Below are 21,394 nucleotides of genomic sequence, written 5' to 3'. Positions count from 1 at the left end.
CCAGTACTTGTGATCAGAATCACCCCTCTCATCACTCTATCCTATCCCATTTGCATTCAATTAAAAGGAACTTTCATTAATGATTCCTGAGTAAGCTTCTAGAAAGCATGAGTTCAGAATGACAGCACTCTGTATAGATCATCTGCACTTAAATCCAAACCTGTATAGAAGCAAATAACATTTATTGGCAGGAATTTATTTATAAATATTTTGGCTTCTTTTCTTAACAGGGGGGTGGATTAGATGTATTATCAGAGAGATTTCCACCCCAACAAACCACACCACCTTTGATGATGGAAGAACGACCCAACCTCTATTCCCAGCCTTACTCATCTCCCTCCCCTACTGCCAGTCTCCCTAGCCCTTTCCAAGGCATGGTCAGGCAGAAGCCCTCACTGGGGACTATGCCTGTTCAAGTAACGCCTCCCCGAGGAGCTTTTTCACCCAGCATGGGCATGCAGCCCAGGCAAACTCTAAGCAGACCTCCAGCTGCACCTAACCAACTTCGACTTCAGCTACAACAGCGATTACAAGGTCAACAGCAGGTGAGTGCCCTTCTTTTGCAGTGGGGACTTTTCTAAGATTTGTGCCAAATCTCAGTAATAAGATAACCCAATTACTATAATGAAGATGTCATTCCTCTCCCATAACCTTCATGGAAGGTTCAGAGAACCATTCATGATCTTCTGTGGTAGGTACTAGTCTTCACTTAAAGACTGCTGGTTCATAAAAGTACTTTAAGACCTACAGTATACAAGGTAGAGTAGCAAGAGATATTATCTGATCGTTGGAACAAAATAAAGTTTGTGTTATTTAAAATTGGTTAGATTGATGTCTAATGATATTATTAGGATAAGGAGGGCAAGAGTGCCTGGGAGTGTTAAGTTAAATATCTTATGATAAGAATGAGTAGATATAGTGGCATTAATTATTTAAGGTTGCATTAGCAGCAGATACAGAGATATAGTCATCAAGGACAAAAGCAAATGGTTTAAAATGTCATCTCTCAGAGTAGGATTAGAGCTGCAAATGTTGATTCTTATTTTTTTTTTTAGCATACTTGAATACTGGGTTCGCTGACCTTTTATAAGCCCCCAAACTTGATGCAGTATCATGGATCTAAATGTATTCAGTGTATTCAGTATGTTGTAACTTTTGTAAAATGTATTGGTTTGTTTCAACTTACATTCTTAGTCATTTTTTTTCCCAGTCCTGGGGCTTGAACTTAGGGCCTGGGCACTGTCCTTGAGCTTTCTCAAGGCTAGTGCTCTACCACTTGAGCCACAGCACCACTTCTGGCTTTTTCTGTGTATGTAGTACCAAGGAATCAAACCTAGGGCTTCATGCATACAAGACAAGAACTCTGCCACTAGGCCACACTCCTGGTCCACATTTTTATTTATTTTTTTGTTTTTTTATTTTTTATATTTTTTATTGTAATTAATAAAAGGGTTACATGATATATGCCAGATAGAGCCTGGTCCACATTTTTAGTCTTTTGAGTTTAGTAAGTAGGTTTTGGCACATAAGATTTCCTTTAACTTTTTTGTTTATATTTTTATTTTTGAAGTGGTTATGAATTCTACAGTGTTAGATAGTTGTGATTTTTTTTGGCCAGTCCTGAGTCTTGAACTCAGGGTCCAAGCATTGTCCTTGGGCTTTCTCAAGGATAGAGCTCTACTACTTGAGCCACAGTACCACTTCCAGCTTTTTCTATGTGTGTGGTACTGAGGAATTCAGTCTTCATGCATGTATGATAGGCAAGCACTCCACCACTAGGCCCAACTCCCGGCCTGGATAGTTGGAATTTTTATGTTTACACTGTATGGACTTTTCCCCAAAAGTCAGTTTGTTTTCTGATCTAATACATATGAGAATAAATGAAATTATAATTTTTAGTTATTTCACAATGAGTTATTTATATACTTTATAAGGTATAAGGTACTTGTGAGCATAAAATAGTACAGAGCTAGGTGTATTAGCACAACTCTATATTCCCAGTTATGGGAGAGGATCAGTTGAGGCCAAGCATTTGAATCAGCTGGGACAATTTAGTCCTTGATACAGCTCAGTGGTAGAGTGCTTACATAGCATGGGCAAATCCTAGATTCAATCTTCATCATAATAATGATAACAATAACATAGTAGTAGTAGTAATAGTAATAGTAGTAGTAGTAGTACTAGTAGTAGTAGTAGTAGCTCTCCAAATAATTTATTCCTATCAAATTGCTGACAATATATTTTTTTTTACACTATCAGAGTTTGGACTTAACGTCTTCACTTATTCAGCTTTCCTCCTTAGCTGGCACTATGCCACTTGATCCACACCTCCAGCCCACCTTTTTTGCTGGTTATGTTAGAGATGTAGTCTCACAAACTTTTCTGTTAGCGCTGGCCTCAAACTGAGATCCTCTGGATCTCAGCCTCCTAAATAGCTAGGATTACAAACATGAACCACCAGTTGTTGGCTAAGAAAAATTTTAAGCTGTAGATAAGTTTACAATTAAATCTTACTAACTACTTCTATGGTATCAGATAAAGTAAAGGCATACAATGGCTGATAGTCCTAGCCTGATCTAGGCTGGGCTTCCAGTCATTGTTCCACAAAAGATTCTTCTGGAATATGTTAATATTCATAAATCAGAAAAAAAGGTTTATGATAAATGCATTGCATCATATATCCCTTTCTTGGAGATGCACAATATATTTTGGCCAATTAAAGTCTCATAAAATTACTGCAATAAATAATTCTGTTTCACCTTGTATAACCCATCATTTCCAATACTTCATACAGCACAGCATGCTATTTTCCTGGCACATCTATTAATATCCTGCAGAACAATGTTCTTTAGAGCACCAATTTGGGAAATGCTGGTCTGAAGTAATTACTTCTTCTAGTTAAATAAATAATCCATTTTCTCAGACCATTTGTTTCTTACATAATTCACTCAGGCTAATGATATTATGTTGGATTTTCCCCAAATGCGTACCCAGCATACATAATGCCTCAAGATGAAAATACCCTGCAAATACCTTAACTTTCCTTTTATCTTCCAGACCTTTGGAGGTATGCCCTTATTTTATACTTGCTTTCTTATGTGTAATATTTTAAGAAATAAAGCTGATGTTTCTATCCTTCCTTTAGTGTATTTGTTTATCTGAAATAACTATTAAGGGGCTTTAAAAAGAACAGTAGGGCCGGGTGTTTGGCCTAGTGGTAGAGTGCTCACCTAGCATGCATGAAGGTCCAGTTTCGATTCCTTGCTACCACATACAGAGAAAAAGCTGGAAGTGGTGCTGTGGCTCAAGTGGTAGAGCTCTAGGCTGAGAAACACAAGGACAGTGCTCAGGCTCTGAGTTCAAGCCCCAGGACTGGCAAAAAAAGAAGAAGAAGAAGAAAGAAAGAACACTAAAGTACCTGAACATATATACATGTATATATTTATTAGGTGTATATTCTACTTTCTAATTTTTCTGCCATATTTAGTGATCTGAAAGCAGATAACATTAGATAAATATTGGGAATTACTAGTCTTGACATATAAACATAAGGAATGCCACCAACCTTTAACACTAGAACTTTTCTTTGTAATGGATAAAAAGGTTGTGTACCTTTATGAGGCCATGTTATCTATGTTTGCACAGGAATTTGATCTCTTCTATTTCCATTTTTCCTAGCTGTTACACCAGAACCGGCAAGCAATCTTGAACCAGTTTGCGGCAGCTGCTCCTGTTGGCATCAACATGAGATCCAGCATGCAGCAACAAATTACACCCCAGGTAAATCCAGGAAGCCCAGGGTTGGTAGGGTCTCCTTTCTCCAAAAGATACCTATTAAAATATCCACTTGAATATTTTTTAAATGGCCTGTGAACTGATCTTTAGTGTTTATAGGGTAGTTTTCTTCTAGAATGGATTTATGAACTTTTTTTTTTTTTTTTTTTTTTTTTTTGCCAGCCCTGAGCTTGAGCTCAGGGCCTGAGCACTGTCCTTAGATTTTCTCAAGGCCAGAGCTCTACCACTTGAACCTCAGTACCACTTCCGGCTTTTTTTCTATGTATGCAGTACCAAGGAATCAAACCTGGGTCTTCGTACATGCTAGACAAGCACTCTATCACTAGGCCAAACTCCCAGCCCTGGATTTATGAACTATTTTTAATACCTCTTCTGTTTGATCTGAAGTCAAAGATTTTGTTTCATTGTCATTGCTGTCATTGTTGATCAGGTAGAAAAACTCTTACTGTTGTAGTGAGTGACACCAGTAACAAGAAGCCTCTGATATGAAGCTGAGACTGGATCTGAAACCTGGTCAAGCCCAGTCACATTGCTAAGTTGTCTTAATTATCCTGGACATAAACATTTTCTTTTTATAAATTCTGAGCCATTCGAACTTTCCATTTAGGAAGGGCTCCAAACCCTTTCTCAAAAAAAGAAACAAGAAAAAGAAGCCAGGCACTGGTGGCTGATGACTGTAACTCTAGCTGCTCAGGAGGTATCATGGACATAGTGTTGCAGCTATACAAAGGGTTTATTCCATATAATTGCATTTCTATAAAGTTCAAGAAGAGACAAATTCAGTCTTGGGTGGTATAAACCATTTTCTAGCCTAGGGAGAGAGCTGATGTGAAAGGTTGGCTACAGAGGGACAGAGGGCATTCTGGGTTGTGAAAATGTTTATATCTTGATTGGGTTGTGCTTGCTAACATGCAGAACTCATTGAGAGCTTGGTAGCTGGGCACTGGTGGCTCACACCTGTAATCCTAGCTGCTCAGAAGGGTGAGACCTGAAGATCTTGATTTGAAGCCCATCCAGGCAGGAAAGTCCATGACATTTTATCTTCAGTCAACCACAAAAAAGCCAGAAGTGGAGTTGTGGTTCAAGTGGTAGAGCACTAGCCTTGAGCATAAAATCTCAGTGATAGCCCTAGGTCCTGAATTCAAGCCCTAGGACAGGAACCAAAAAAGAAAAAACAAAAAACAAAAAACAAGGACTGGATGGCCTTGTGATAATATCTAGTAACCACTCACATTATTTCCACGCATAGTTTAGTGTTTTTGCTTCAATTGCTTATTTATATTTCCTTAAACCAACTTGATGTGTAACACTTTGAGAGATGAGATTTTAGAGAATAGTCAAATAAAATACTTGTTCATAAAATGGACATTAATGCACTTAAGCAGATACACAGCCAACAAATCAAAGAGATAATGCTGACAGTGGCCACTGGTAAGCAGTAGCTACTGATGTCTTCACGAGTCCACACATAGATTCTGTGTCTTAACATATTGTATCTCAGAGCTAGAGCACACTCGTCAGCAATTAGTTTGTGAGAAAGGAAGCCTCCACTTTAGAATTCACCATGGATTCTATCAGAAAGCTGCATTTCAGTTTTTCCAGGTTGGGCTATATCCAAGTGAAAGTTTAATTTTAATGGAGCTGTCTGTACTCTTATCAGATCCTCAGTCTGAACTGACATCTTTGAAGGCTTTTATTGACATGCCATGTTGCTTTGCATGCTAAACTGAAAGTAATTTCAACCTAATTTGACTTCTTTTTCTTCACTCATAATGTCATGGTTATTAAACCACTTATACTAAGGTCTGGAGTATTCTTGTGCTGCATAATAGCATAAAATAGCTATCTCCATTTACTTCTATTTACTATTTTATTTTTAGGTAATTATATTCTTTTTAAATGTTAATTTGTTAGGCATTGGTTCCTGGGTTTCTGTTTCTTCCTTTTTTTATCAGTATTTGTAGGGCTTTATAATTGTAAAGCTACTAACGTTTATTGGAGATAATTTGGAAAATAAAGGAAAGTATAATGAATAAAATCAAAATCGCTTACAATCAAATTTTTATTCATTGCATAAAGTAGCATAAATGATCTGAGCAAGGAAATCTCAGTACAAGAGCCACAGTTAATTTTTAAAAATAAGAATATCTCCTGACAGTCTGTTGGATGGAAGTCATCAAGACATTTTCTTCCACTTCCTTTTGGTTTTTATCTTTCTGTTAACAGTTTTCTTGGCTTGTGTTACAAAACTAATTAATATATTTGGCTTTTCTCACTTCTTTGGGGATTTGGACTGCATTTAAGCAGCTGTAATGGTCAATTTCCTTTGCATTTCTCAGCTACTTTTAACCTATATAAAATGTCCTTCATTTATTTTCTTTCCTATGATGATTATTTAAGGGTTTTTCTTGTACTTTGATAATTGCTATATATTTAATTGCCACAAGCACCAGGCTTCACCCTATGAGCTTTCCAGAATAGGTAGGGATTGTAATAACTTTAGTAAGTAAAGATTTTCTCTCCTCCTTTGTAGCCACCCCTGAATGCTCAGATGTTGGCACAGCGTCAGCGGGAGTTATACAGTCAGCAGCACCGACAGAGACAGCTAATACAGCAGCAAAGAGCCATGCTCATGAGGCAACAAAGCTTTGGGAACAACCTCCCTCCCTCATCTGGACTGCCAGTTCAAATGGGGAACCCCCGTCTTCCTCAGGGTGCTCCACAGCAATTTTCCTACCCCCCAAACTATGGTACAAATCCAGGAACCCCACCTGCTTCTACCAGCCCGTTTTCTCAACTCGCAGCCAATCCTGAAGCATCCTTAGCCAGCCGCAGCAGCATGGTAAATAGAGGCATGGCAGGAAATATGGGAGGACAGTTTGGCACTGGCATCAGTCCTCAGATGCAGCAGCATGTCTTCCAGTATCCAGGAACAGGTATGTATAGTGGGGTCCAAGTGTATGATGAACCTGTAGATTCTGATCTCATCTCAGGTGTGTTTCCGTCACTGACAACCAGGCAGAAGAGGTGAGGTAAGACATCAAAGCTCCAGGCTCAGGTCAGGCCACTAAATGGTTGAATGGTTTGAAGCTTATCTCTTTTTTTGTAGCTGAAATGATTAAATTAAAGGATTTATAAGGACTTACTGGCTTTAAAATTTTTACATTTTGAGTGCAAAATATATTCTCCTGGCTTGGTTTTGTTTTTTCACTTTCTCTTATGGATTACTATGAGATCTAATCTAATGAAAGTTCTATTCAGGTAATGGGTTTTAGTATATTAACACAAAATTTTTGTATTTTTTTATTGAGTTATTTTGGTCTTACAGTTGATGTAAGGATAATCAGTCTCTACCCAAGTAGCTCATACTTTTCATCCATGGCACTGCTTGCTGGTGTCACTGCTTTAGTTATAGTTTCCTCCACAAAGAACATTCTCATTTCCAAAGTTTATTTTCTTTTTTAATCTTTGATATTTTTTTCTTTTTTCTTTTTTTATATTTTGCCAGTTCTGGGCCTTGAACTCAGGGTCTGGACATTGTCCTTGGACTTTCTCAAGGCTAGAGCTCTACCACTTGAGCCATAGCACCATTTCTGGCTTTTTTTTTAAAGTATGTGGTACTGAGGAATCGAACCCGGGTCTTCGTGCATGCTAGGCAAGCTAGCCCAAACTCCCGGCCCCTTAATCTTTGATTTATACTGTCTCTTTTTTTCTATACTTTGTCCTGATGTTATCTTGTTAAATTTTATTTTCTGTCACTTTGAGGATCTAACATGTAGTAGCAGAAATGTGCATTTGACTAATTCTACCATGTTTATTTAGCATCTTATACAAAGTCATTGACCAGTTCCTTAAAATAAATAAGTCCCTTGATTAGATAAATGAAAGGAATAAATAACAATAGGGGCCAGGAGTTTGGCCTAGTAGTAGAGTGCTTGTCTATCATACACAAAGACCAGGATTCAATTCCTCAGTACCACATACATAGACAAAGCCGGAAGTGGTGCGAGAGCTCAAATGGTAGAACGCTAGCCTTGAGAAAGCCCAAGGACAGTGTTCAGGCCCTGAGGTCAAGCCTCAGGACTGGCAAAAATTAATAATAATAATAATAACAACAACAATAATAATTGTAATGCCAGATGAAGATGTCTAGGTCTGGGATCTCAGCTATTCATGAAATGGGGAGATCAGGAAGATTGTAAGGTTCAAGGTGGGCCTAGCATGTGGGGTGGGAGGGAGCATCTGAAAGTAAAAAGGCTTGGAAATGAAACTAAAGTGATAGAAAACTTGCCCTAGCAAGTTCAAATCAGTATGCCTTCTTAGAAAAATTACAGTTTTTTGAAAAGAAAAGTAACATTTAAAGATGTTTTTAATTTCTCCTACTACTATAAATTTGAGTGGGGTGCTGGTAGCTCACGCCGGTAATCCTTGCTACTCAGGAGGCTGAGATCTGAGGATTACAGCTTGGAAGTCAGCAGCTAGGCCCAGAGTTCAGGCCTCAGGACAGGCAAAAAAAAAAAAAAAAATAGAAATTTGTTCCATGATGATCAGCAGTCTAGTTAGAGGACTTCAACACCAAGTTTTAGATTGTTATGGATTCAAGTTCTAGTCTTTTCAAATCATTCCTTTTCAAGAAATAAAATAACTATTCTAGTTAAAGGAAGTACAGAGGTACAGATCCTGTGACGCTTGTTGCTTTTGTACTTCTTTTTCCAAAATAATTGCCACATCACAGAACTAAAATATGTTATGTCCCAACATGTTTCAGGGTTTGCTTAAATGCCTGATAAACCTGGCTCTGCCCACTTGCTTCTTTTTTAATCTTTAAGTAGTTGCACAAAGGAGTCACCATCATTAAACAAAGCAGTTTGTGAATGCTGTGCATTTTTGTAAATAAAGTTTTATTGAACATACCATATTCACTAGCTTACTTACCATGTGCAAGGGCTTACTAGTTTCTCTGGCTGATTTCACAAGAAGAGTTGAATAGTTATTACAGAAACCCTTATGATTTATCAAACCAAAAATATTATTTAAGCTGGGCGTGGTGGCTTGTGCCTGTAATGCCTAGCAACTCAGGAGGCCAAGATCTGAGGAGCACCGTTCAAAACCAGCCCAAGTACTAAAGACCTTGAGACTCTTATCTCCAATTAGCCACTAGAAAACCGGAAGTGTTGCTGTGGCTCAAGGGGTAGGGCAGTAGCCTTGAGCTGAAAAGCACAGGAGCAGCGCCCTGGCCCAGAGTTCAAGTCCCACTACTGAAAAAAAAAAATATTTAGCCTCTAATAGGAAAACCTTTGGCTAATCCCTTTACTAACTGATAACAGTAAAACCCAACAGTGACTACAGAGGTCATTTAAGACAGTAAAACTACTCTGATGATAGTGTAATTAATGATGGGTATTGGTCATTGAGTATCTATTCAAACTCGTAGAAGGTATAAGACAAGGAATGAGATCTAATATAAACTGTGGACTCTAAACAGTAATGGTGTATCAATATATAACATGCTCACTCTGGTGGAGAATATTGAGAACAAGGAAAGCTGGACATTAGAAGGGGCAGAGGTAACATGAGAAATCTCTGTACTTTAATGAATTTTGCTTTGAACTTTTTACATGAAGCCCAGTACTGGGACTTGAACTTAAGACCTCATACTGTGTTTGACTCTTTGCTCAAGATAGGTACTCTTACCAGGACTAAGACTAAAAAGCAAAACAAAACAGATCACCTGATAAAAACAAGTTGCCTGACATGGAAAACTGACTATTCTCACATGGACAGTTGAAGATGAAATCAGAAAGATACATCAAAAAGTATACCCATGTATTTGTAGTCTCTTACCTTATTAATTTGCTTATCTCTAGCTCCACAGAGCTCTTATTAATTTGCTTATCTCTAGCTTTTCTTTCTAAGGAAGATTTGAAAGAATTATATCCAATTATGGCATTCTTTCTTTCATGCCTTTATAGTTTATGCCTTAAGTGCATTTCAGTGTAAGAAATATTTTCTTAGAGGCAAAAGGAATACAGGATGTTATAACATAACAAAAATACAAAACAGGACCCATTAAAAAAAAAAAAACTTCTAACTTGGGCTACAACCGTTGAGATGCAATATCAAAGTACCTTAAACAATAATTCTGGAAATTGGCCAGGCTCTGCTGCAGGAAGAGAGACTGAAACAGGAGTCAAGCAGTTTCTGTGGGTTGAGGCAGTGAAGCTAGAAGTAAGGGAAGTCATGGCAACTGGAGGTCACAGGGTTCATTTATCAGAGAGAACAGAACTAGAGAAACAACTACAGAGATATGCAGAGGGCCCCATTCTGGCCTTCACAATATGTGCATACGTGTGTATGCACACAAAGCAAGGCCAGAAAAAGCTTCTGAAAATTAGCAGGAATAATTATTAGAGTTCTGCCTATTAGCTACCTCATAATTCATGAGGTACCAAGTAGAATACTTTTTTTTTTTTGCCTCAGTAATAGGCAAAGTAAGCCCTAACCTACACGTTGTTCTTACCTTAAATAGGCACTCCCAAAAGAGTGAAACTACTTTGTGTAGCTTAGCCATAGCCCAAAGGTCAGAAATATTTAAAAGAGAATTTAAACACAAATGAATCTGGGCACCAGTGGCTCATGTCTATAATCCTAGCAGCTCAGGAGGCTGAGACTTGAGGAGTCTCTGAGATGCTTATCTCCAATTAACCACCAGAAAACCAGAAGTAGTGCTGTGGCTCAAAGTGGTAGAGTGCTAGTGTTGAGCTGAAGAACTCAGGAACAGGGCCCAGACCCAAAATGTAAGCCCCACAACTGACCAAAAATAAATAAATAAATAAATAAATAAATAAATAAATAAATAAATACAAATGAAGCTTCTAACAAAGTAAAATTAACAGTCAGAAATTTGTGTTTAAAAATTATATAGGCGGCCAGGAATTTGGCCTAGTGATAAGAGTGCTTGCCTAGCATGCATGAAGACCAGGGTTCAAGTCCTCGGTACTATATTCATAGAAAAAAGCCACAAGTGGTACTGTGGCTCAAGTGGTAGAGCTCTAGCCTTGAGAAAAGACTAAGGACAGTGCTCAGTCCCTGAGTTTAGTCTCCATGACTGACAAAAAAAAGGTCTCATGGATGGGCCGGGAGTTTGGCCTAGGGATAGAGTGCTTGCCTAGCATGCACGAAGACCCAGGTTCGATTCCTTGGTACCACATATAAAGAAAAAAGCCAGAAGTGGTGCTAAGGCTCAAGTGGTAGAGCTCTAGCCTTGAGACAGTCCAAAGACTGTGCTCAGGCCCTGAGCTCAAGCCCAGGACTGGCAAAAAAAAAAAAATATATATATATATATATATATATATATATATATATGCATACAAAGAACAGGAATGAGGGGAAAAATGAATAACACAGATAATAGAATTAGTACACAAGAAGTTTAAGGTAATTAAAAAATAATAAGTTTATTCTTTATGTTCAAGAAGTCAAAAGGAAGATTGACTATTACTAGAGGTAGAGACGATATCAAAATGAAAAACACATTAGATGAGATAGAGAATTAAAATTATAGAATAAATTTGTGAACCTAATATATATATGATAATAGAAACTAGACAAAATGAAATCAGAGAAGAAGAAAAGAAAAAGTGATTGAAATGCTGGTTTATTCCAAACTGAGCTGCATGCTCGTTAGAGAAACTGACAATTTTATCCTAAAATGATGTGGAAATGCAAATGGCTGAGGAGTAGCTGAAACAGTTTTGCAAAGAAAGGACAAATTTGAGTAACTACTTGATTTTGAAAATTTCCCTAAAGTTGTAATAATCCCTAAACACAGTATTGGTATAAATATGGACATGAAAGTCACTGAAACAGAGTAAGAGTTCCATAAATAAGCTATTGCTTTTTTATATTAATTGTAAATGTAAATAATGATCAATATAAATACAAGTACTTTTCTGTATAAAAAAGGAATCAACTAATAATATGGCTGCAAAATGATTGAAACTCAAAATATTATGCTAAGTAAAAGAAGGCAGATTTGAGATCATCAATGGTGATATCAATTTGTATTTCCAATAAATAGACAAATATGTAGATATAGAGAGCAGGTCAGGAGTTGTATGAGACTAAAGAAGGGACTGCCATGAGCCAGGTGTGGTGGCTCACACCTGTAATCCTAGTCCTCAGGAGGCTGACATCTGAGAATTGCAGTTCAGAACCTGTCCAGGCACTTAAGTCCATGAGATTCTTATCTCCAATTAACCACCAGAAAACTGGAAGTGACACTGTGGCTCAAGGATAGGGCAGTAATCTTGAGCTCTAGGACAACACCCAGGCCCAGAGTTCAAGTCCCTTGACTGACCAAAAAAAAAAGCAGGGGGGGGTGGGGACTGCCCACAAACAAGCACAAGGCTAGGGGACTTGAAGTGTGACAGTAGTGCCTAAACTGGACTGTTGTTACATTAGGGTTGTTACATTACAGTGTGTTCACTGGAATTAATTTTTATCAACTTTCAGGAATGGTTCCCCAAGGTGAGACCAACTTTGCCCCATCTCTAAGCCCTGGAAGCTCCATGGTGCCGATGCCAATCCCTCCTCCTCAGAGCTCTCTGCTCCAGCAAGCTCCACCCTCTGCTGGGTACCAGTCACCAGACATGAAGGCCTGGCAGCAAGGAGCAATAGGAAACAACAAGTAAGGGGGCAGTTTTTACATACAAACATCCCTAATAGCTTGCAGTAAATTAAGAGTAGCTGTGTATCCATAAACCAAGTCAAAGATGGCTACCTGCCATGATAAAAGGAACTAATTTTATGTTATCAGCAAAGAAAAATAGTGGTTATTCAGTGTTTGAAGTGTCAAGTCATTGTTATGGCAAATTTGTATGTTTACTGAACAGCAAAGTAATCTAGAAGCCTTCACCCTTTTTGTCCTCCCTCAATACAGCTGAAGAATCAGATCAATTCCCATCAGATACAGCTTCCCTGGAGAGATGGAGAAATGGAGCAGTTTTTTTTTTTCATAAAAATGTGTTAAAATCTTAGAAATATAAAGACAAAATTTTAGAATTTAGTAGAGCACATAGGTTGAATCCTCCCCTCCCCTCCCCTCCCTTCCTCTTCTCTTCTCTTCTCTTGCCAGTCCTGGGGCTTGAACTCAGCCTGACCACTGGCCCTGAGCTTCTTTTGCTCACTCTACTACTTCAGCCACAGCACCACTTTTTCGCTTTATGTGGTACTGAGGAATTGAACCCAGGGCTTTATGCATGCCAGGCAAGCATTCCACCACTAAGCCACATTCCCAGCCCAGGTTAAATTCTTTTCAGTGTGTGTGAAAGATTTCATAACTGAAGGTCTTTTTTTAGTATTTTGGTTTTTATCAGTATATATTAATTGTAGAGAAGAGGAGTTTCATTGTACTGTTCCGAGATATGCATGTAATATACTTTGATCCAACTCATCCCCCCCATTATTTATTGATATTAAAAAGGTGATATACAGAGGAGTTATAGTTACATTAGTGGGGTAAAGAGTATATCTCTTAAAAGAAAATGTCACTGTTTCCCTTGCACTCTCCCTGTTCCTCTTTCTTATCCCTCCTTTTCAATTTTGAATGGATTTCATTGTTCTGTTTGTAAACATGAAAATATTTTGATCATTTTTTACCTCCTTTCACCATCCCCTTTTATCCCCCATCCCTTCCCTGCTGGCTCTCTCCCCTCCTCTTTCTCACCCACCATCTTACCACCACCACCATCCTGCTACCTTCCCTTCCCCACTGGAATCTCATTGTTAAGTTGAGATTCTCAACAAAAGATCTTAAGGCTTCTTGGGTCATTTTATTTCTTGTAGACATCTGAATTATCAGTGGCCTCATTTTACCCATTTTGCTAATAATTGCCTCACTAAATTCTTTTTTTCCCCAAATTCTGTCTGCTGAACTTTTCACATATCACTTAAATTTTAAATTCTAATTTGGTTGTGTCTTGGTTCTACTGACAAGGAAGCCATTTAATCTGACAACATAATAAGTAAGGCAGGTAGTTAAAAACATAAGACTATATTCTTTTAAAGTTCATTGAAAGGTGAGAGGAAATCTTTTTGTTAGAGAACTGTGTAGCATTCAGTGAGGACTATATAATAGGTAGGAATGGAACCATTTTAGTTGCCTATAAGAAGAATATAGTCTGCTAATGTAGTCCAACCCCAACTTCCTAAACTCTCAATCTAACCACTCCCTGACAGGCAGGCCCCTTTGCTTCTCTTGACCTTCTTAGCTTGAGTTCCCTTCCTCCCTCCCTCTCTCTCCAATTAACTACCAGAAAACCAGAAGTGGCTCTATGGCTTAAAGTGGTGGAGGTCTAGTCTTGAGCAGGGGGAGTATCCAGGCCCCAAGTTCTAGCTCCACAAGCAATTTAAAATACAATCAAACAGCTCCTGCTGCCAAATAACCAAGGGTCTACTTTGTACTGGGCAGATCAGAGTGGATTAAGACAAGCAGTAACAGAATCATTAAATAGTTGATGACATGCTCAAAGACAGTATAATTGATTCTTTGCTATTATTTGACTAGTAAGGGAAAGGGTTAGAATAAACATGTGTTCCAAAATTGAGCTGTTTCTGTGTAGCATTCATCTGAAGGGAAAGTCTCAATACTTACAAAGGCCAAGTCCTATTGAAGGAGAGCTTGGTCTTCTTCCCTTAATGAAAGAAACTAAAATGGAACTATTGGCCAGAACAGTTTGAAAGAACTTAAGCCAATATATAGTCTCAAATATAAATTAAAAAAAAAATTAAGACCTAAACTTTCCGTCAATAAGTATGACATCATTCCACTTCTTGAAGCTTCCCCATGCATTAACTCATACAGCCTTGCTCTTTCTCTTTCATAGTGATGAGTTATGTATCAGTTGAAAAATGAGCATTGTGTAAGGCAAAAATGTTCTCATTAGGATATGAGCATAGATTAATAGGTTTCTTTCTTGTCTTCCATTAGGAGAACATAAGTATATACACTGTGCACATGAAAGGCCCACAGGTACCTTAGCGACTATTTCCTAGGCATAGAATTTTCTGTGGATATTTATGTTTTATAATTAACTAGATAGAATTTGCCATTTTCTTCAAATATGATGAATATACATTGTTATTTGCCTTGCCCAAGGACAGTGCTGAGGCCCTGAGTTCAAGCCCCAGGACTGGCAAAAAAAAAAGAAAAAAAAAAGCAAGGAGGAAGGAAATCATTTTTAGAATCCTCCAGAATCTACTGTTGGTTTATAGTTATAAAATATTTGGAGTTTTGTAAATCTTATAAAAGATAAAATTCGCAGCATTTTCCTTTAGATGTGTGTATTTGTATCATTAGGAATTTTTAGGTTTTGAATACAAAGTTTCAAGTTGAATTTGTTTATTTCATTCTAACTTCTAACACAAACTGATTTCACATTTGAGATCTTTAGTATAACAACAATCCAGAACTTGACCATGAAGAAGGAAGTTTAGTAAAATAAACCCTCTGAAAAACATAATAACCCTTCTGTTTTGCTTTCTAGAGAAGACTAAAGTTATATATAATCAAGCCTGAGAGATACTTTTAACTTAACATGAGCTCTTTTCAGTTATTAAATCCATTGAGCAAAATTTCAAATGTGTCTGAAATATATTCAACCTTGATAAATTATAGATACAGGCTTACATGCAACTTAGTGAATGTAAAATATTTAATTGAATCTCGTTATATGTCTAATAACATATAAACATAACCTAGTCAAATTATCTGTATGTTTCTGATCAGTGGATGTAATCTGGATTGTTTTTGAGTTAACAGTGTGTTCAGTCAAGCTGTCCAGAGCCAGCCCACACCTGCACAGCCAGGAGTGTATAACAATATGAGCATCACAGTATCCATGGCTGGCGGAAACACAAATGTGCAAAACATGAACCCCATGATGGGCCAGATGCAGATGAGTTCCTTGCAGATGCCAGGACTGAATACTGTGTGCCCTGAGCAGGTGAGTGACACAGCTTTCTCTCTCACACACACATAGATACATACACACCCACCATCATACCATGCCATGACACACACAATTCACTATCCCAAAGAAAATCAGGTATGTTGACAACTAACCAGAAAGAACCATGCTTTTCCATTGTTTTCCCCATCATTTTTGATAGTTATTGTTCCTTAAGAATCCAATGAAAAGCCTGGCACAGTGGCTGACGCCTGTAATCCTAGCTACTCAAGAGGCTGAGATCTGAGTATCACAGTTCAAAGCCAGCCTGAGCACTAAAGAATGAGAAACTCTTATCTCCAGTAAATCACTTGAAAATGGGAAGTGGGGCTTAGCTCAAGGGTGGGGCGGTAGCCCCACCCTTGAGCTGAAGAGCTCAGGGACAGCCCTAGGCCCAGAGTTCAAGCCCCATCACACACACACAGCACACAACACACATACATACACACACACACACACACACACACACACAATCCGGTGCTGGAGGCTCACGCCTATAATCCTAGCTACTCAGAAGGCTGAGATCTGAGGACTGTGATTCAAAGCTAGCTCAGTAAAGTCAATGAAACTCTTATCTACTAAGTCTTTAAAAGAGAAAACAGCTGGGTGCTGGTGGTTCATGCCTGTAATCCTGGCTACTGAGCAAGCTGGGATCTGAGGATCAAAGTTCAAAGCCAAGTAGGAAAGTCCATGAGTCTCATTTACTGGAAATGGAACTATGGCTTAAGTTGTAGAAATACCAGCTTTGAGTAGGGAAAAAGAAAAGGCAAGAACACAAGGCTCAGAATTCAAGCCCCAGTACTAGTACCAAAAAAGAGAAGAGGAGAGGGAAAGAGAGAAAGGAAGGAAAAGTCTAATGAATTAGTAAAATATTTTAAATGGACTAATTATATAGTTATATCTTATTTTTTGCGGGCGGGGGGGGGGGTCATGGGGCTTGAACTTTGGCCTGGGCGTTGTCCCTGAGCTCTTCAGCTCAAGGCTACCACTCTATCCTTGAGCCCCAGCCCCACTTCCCATTTTCTAGTGATTAATTGGAGATGAGAGTCTCTGGCTTTGTATTGCCCGGCTGGCTTTGAACCAAAATCCTCAGATCTCAGCCCTCAGCCTCCTGAGTAGCTAGGATTACAGGCATGAGCCACTGTGCCTGGCTTTATTTTGTTTTAAACTCATTAATTGTAGTGGTTGGTTCATGATCATTTAATGTATTGTTCCTACGGTTAGATTTAAAAGTCTTCTTTGGCTGGGGCTGGGAGTTTGGCCTAGTGGTAGAGTGCTTGCCTAGCATGCATGAAGACCCGGGTTCGATTCCTCAGTACCACATACCACATACATAGAAAAAAGCCAGTAGTGGTGCTATGGCTTAAGTGGTAGAGTGCTGGCCTTGAGAAAACCCAAGGACAGTGCTCAGGCCCTGAGCCCAAGCCCAGGACTGGCAAAAAAAAAAAAAAAAAGTCTTCTTTGGGGGGACCTTGAACTCTGGGTCTGGGCTCTGTCTTTGAGCTCTTTAGCTTAAGGCTAGAGCTCTACCACTTCTAGCCACAGTGGCACTTCTGGTTTTTTTGTTGTTAATTGTAGATAAGAGAGTCATGGACTTTGCTGCCTAGCTGGCTTTGAACCACAATCCTCAGAACTCAGCCTCTTGAGTAGCTAAGTTTCACAGACATGAATCATCTGCACCCAGCTACTTTTTGTTTTTTCTTAGTTCTAACTTTTTCCTTTTCTATGTGCACTGCTCTGCTATTTTAGTAGTTGCTTTAGAGTATTTTGTGTCTTCCAGTGATATTAAATGACCTCATACATAGTATAAGAATTCGGGAAGAAAAAAAAAAAATTCGGGGCCGGGAGTTTGGCCTAGTGGTTAAAGTGCTTGCCTAGCATGCATGGAGACCTGGGTTCGATTCCTTGGTACCACATACATAGAAAAAAGCCGGAAGTGGTGCTGAGGCTCAAGTGGTAGAGCTCTAGCCTTGAAAAAGTCCAAGGACAGTGCTCAGGCCCTGAGCTAAGCTCAGCAGGGTTTTTTTTTCATTTTTTTCCCCTCCTGTACTATGTTGTCATAGCCTATAATACATTGTCACTATTTTTTAAAGAAATGTTAAAAAAAATTAAAGAAATTTAAATAAGTTTCCTGTGATTACTCTTATACTCACTATTTCTCCTTCAATTCATGTAGATTTTCATGGGGTAAATTTTCTTCTCCCTGAAGGTCTTCTCTTGGTGCTCTGTATATGTATGTCTGACTATTCTTTTGTCTTTTCTATGTCTGAAAAAGTCTGTTGCACCTTATCCTTAGAGGTTCTCTCCCTGTATTCTAAGCTGGCAGTTTCAGCTGTCAGTGCTATAAAAATGTCACTATTCCATCAGCATTCTGATGAGATACTTGCCATCATTTTCATCTTCGTTCCTCCATGTATGATTGACTTTTCCCTCTGCCTGGTTTTTTTTTTCTCTGCCTGGTTTTTAAATCCTTTTCTTTATAACTTGTTAAGCAATTTGATTATGATATGCTTTAGTGTGGTTTATTATTCTTGGGGTTTGTTGAGTTTCTTGATTTATGGTTGTATAATTTTTATGAAATTTGGCAAATGTGTTTGAAGGGATTGGAAGTACTGGAGTTTGCACTCAGGCAGTCTACCACTTGAGCTACTTTGCCAGCCCCTTTTTGCTTTGGTTTTTTCAAGATAAGGTCTCACTTTATGCCTAGGCCAGCTTGCACTGAGATCCTCTTAGTGGTGTTTTCCTTCGTTGCTGGGATGCTACACTAGTTACCGTGTGTTACCCATACCTTGAGAAGACAGGCATGCACCTCTGTACCTATCCACTGATTGAGATGGAGTTTTGTGAACTTTTATGACTAGCTGGCCCTAAACCATGGTCCCCCAGGCTTTCCCTCACAAGTAGCTAGGCTTGAGCCATCACATGAAGCATCAGACATTGTTTAAATCATCCCTCTTCCACCACTGTAAGCCATTTGAAGGTATCCCATAGTTCATGGATTCTCTGCAGTTGGGGGAGGGTGAGATTCACTCTTACTTTTTTTTTTTCTGCTTGTTTTAATTGCCAGTACTGGGGCTTAGACTGGGGACCTTGAGTTCTTGCATATTCTCACAGGTAGTGCTCTACCACTTAAGCCATTCTTCCATCATTCTTCCATCTTTCATTTTAGATATTATCTGTTATATAGTTTCAGGTTCACTAGATTTTCTTGTCCAATTTGTTAATTTTGTCCAGTATATTTTTCATATCAGACATTGAAAGTTTATAGCTAAAGGTTACATTTGAACTGGGTACAGTGGCTCACGCCTGTAACCCTAGCTATTCAGGAGGCTGAGATCTGAGGATCACAGTTCAAAGCAGCCTGGGCACTAAAGTCCATGAGACTCTTACCTCCAATTAACCACTAGAAAACTGGAAGTGGTGCTGTGGCTCCAGAGGTAGGGTGGTAGCCTTGAGCTGAAGAGCTCAGGGACAGTGCCCAGGCCCAGAGTTCAAGCCCCATGACCTACCAAAAAAAAGTGGGTGGAGTCGGGAATTTGGCCTAATGGTAGAGTGCTTGCCTAGCATGCACAAAGACTGTTCAATTCCTCAGTACCATATGCATAGAAAAAGCCTGAAGTGGTGCTGTGGCTCAAGTGGTAGAGCTCTAGCCTTGAGAAAGCCAGAGGAACAGCGCTCAAGTGCTGACTTCAAAGCTAGGACTGGAAAAAAAAAAAAAAGAGAGGGGGGGGGTGGCATTTGGATTTTTTTTTTTTTAAGTTGGTCATGGGGCTTGAACTCAGGGCTTGAGCACTGTACCTGCTGTATCACTGAGCCATAGTGCCACTTCTGTTTTTCTTTTTTTTTTTTCTTTTTGCCAATCCTGGGCTTAAGCTCGGGGCCTTAGCACTGTCCTTGGACTTTTTCAAGTCTACCACTTGAGCCTCAGTACCACTCCGGCTTTTTTTCTATGTCTGTGGTACCAAGGAATCGAACCCAGGTTTTTGTGCATACTAGGCAAGCACTCTATCACTAGGCTAAACTCCTGGCCATTTTTCCTTTTTTCTTTTTTCTTTTTTTTTCTTTTTTTTTTTTGGTGGTCATGGAGCTTGAACTCTGTGCCTGGGCATTGTCCCTGAGCTACCACCCTACCCCTGCAGCCCAAGCCCCACTTACACTTATGGTTAATTGTAGATAATAATTTCTTGGCTTTTCTGCCCAGAATGGCCTCAAATCACCATTCTTAGATCTCATCCTCCTGAGTAGCTAAGATTACAAGCCTGAGCCACCAGTGCCCAGCATATTGGGATTTTTATAACTTCTATTCTCTAAAATATATTTTATATCTATTCGGTCTTTCCTTTGCTTCTTGGACATATGGAGTATAATTTTTTATGGCTGTCATGATAACCTCCCTTATCTGTCATTTGAAGAGTTTTGGGGGTTGCTTTCAAGTGATTGGATTTCTTTTCCATTATGAGTCACGATTTTCTGCTGCTTTAGATGCCTGTTCATTTTTATTGACTGTCAAATATGAGTTTCACTTCTGTATATTTCTATGGATTTTTGTGTATGCGTGTGTGGGTCATGTAGCTTCAACTCAGCCTAGGCGCTGTCCCTGAGCTCTTCAGCTCAAGGCTACTGCCTTGCCCTTGAGCCAAGCCCTACTTCTGATTTTCTAGAGGTTAGAGATAAGAATCTCAGGTCCTTTTGTGCCTGGGCTGGCTTTTAATCTTGATCCTCAGATCTCAGCCTCCTGAGTAGCCAGGACTACAGGCATGGGCCACCACACCAGCTCCTATGGATATTTTTGGACCTTGTTGTTAGACATAGTTTGATGTCTTCCTGGTTTGCTGCTTTTGCTTGATGAGACGCAAACATGTTCTGGGGCATATTTTGCCTTACTATTGAGACAAATTCAGTCTTCTTTGCTACCTGTTACTCCATGAATTATGATGTTTTCCATAAAGCTGGGATCAAGATGTAGTCCCAGCTCTATGTGGTTGTTGGGAATTAGTCCATGTCATCTGTTCAGGTGACTCTTCTACAGTGTGAGCTGACCATGGCTGAGCTACAGACTGTAAGGCGGTATCTACACATCTCCAGAGCCTCCCCTCTGGCCCTTTCCCTCTGATATTCCGCCATGTGTATTCCAGCTACTTCTTGACTCAGAGCGTCTGCCAGTGATCACTGCATAGAAATTCCTCAGCTGTTTTCCTGTGCTTACTCATTGCATTTTGTTTGTTTTTAATATCTTGGGAACCTTTGTTTCCTATGTTTTGCCCACTTTTTTTTTAGTTTATTCAATGAGTAGGATAAATATTATCTGTTTCTGAATCATGACCAAAGCAAAAATCTATTACTAACTTAAGAGGAAGGCATATACATGTGTGCACCACAGAAACTTAGCTTTTTGTTGAAGTATTATATATAATACTATACAGAAAAGTACACAACGTGCACACACTTTAACTAACAGAATGTCACCAGCATCCCAAAAATGCCCCTTATGTTCTCTTACACACATTCCACCCCCACATGGTAAATTGTTTCCTATCAGTTTTGCACTAAAGAATTTGGACTTCAACTTAAAATAACTAGCTTGTAATTTG

General features: G+C 39.0%; 1 protein-coding gene across 1 annotated transcript in view; it reads left to right on the top strand.

The window, feature by feature from the left end:
• Ncoa1 (nuclear receptor coactivator 1) overlaps nt 1-21,394 on the top strand; it is a 137,892-nt gene that overhangs the window by 109,670 nt on the left and 6,828 nt on the right. Inside the window, exons 17-21 of the mRNA XM_090337358.1 lie at nt 231-545; nt 3,679-3,780; nt 6,329-6,731; nt 12,310-12,484; nt 15,617-15,800. Coding sequence (XP_090193484.1) covers nt 231-545; nt 3,679-3,780; nt 6,329-6,731; nt 12,310-12,484; nt 15,617-15,800 — 1,179 coding nt within the window. The remainder of the gene's footprint in view (nt 1-230; nt 546-3,678; nt 3,781-6,328; nt 6,732-12,309; nt 12,485-15,616; nt 15,801-21,394) is intronic.

The sequence above is a fragment of the Megascapheus bottae genome, chromosome 7 (genome assembly GCF_031878675.1).
Source record: "Megascapheus bottae isolate mThoBot1 chromosome 7, mThoBot2.hap1, whole genome shotgun sequence".
NCBI lineage: Eukaryota > Metazoa > Chordata > Mammalia > Rodentia > Geomyidae > Megascapheus > Megascapheus bottae.
This window is presented reverse-complemented; position numbering and strand designations above follow the sequence as displayed.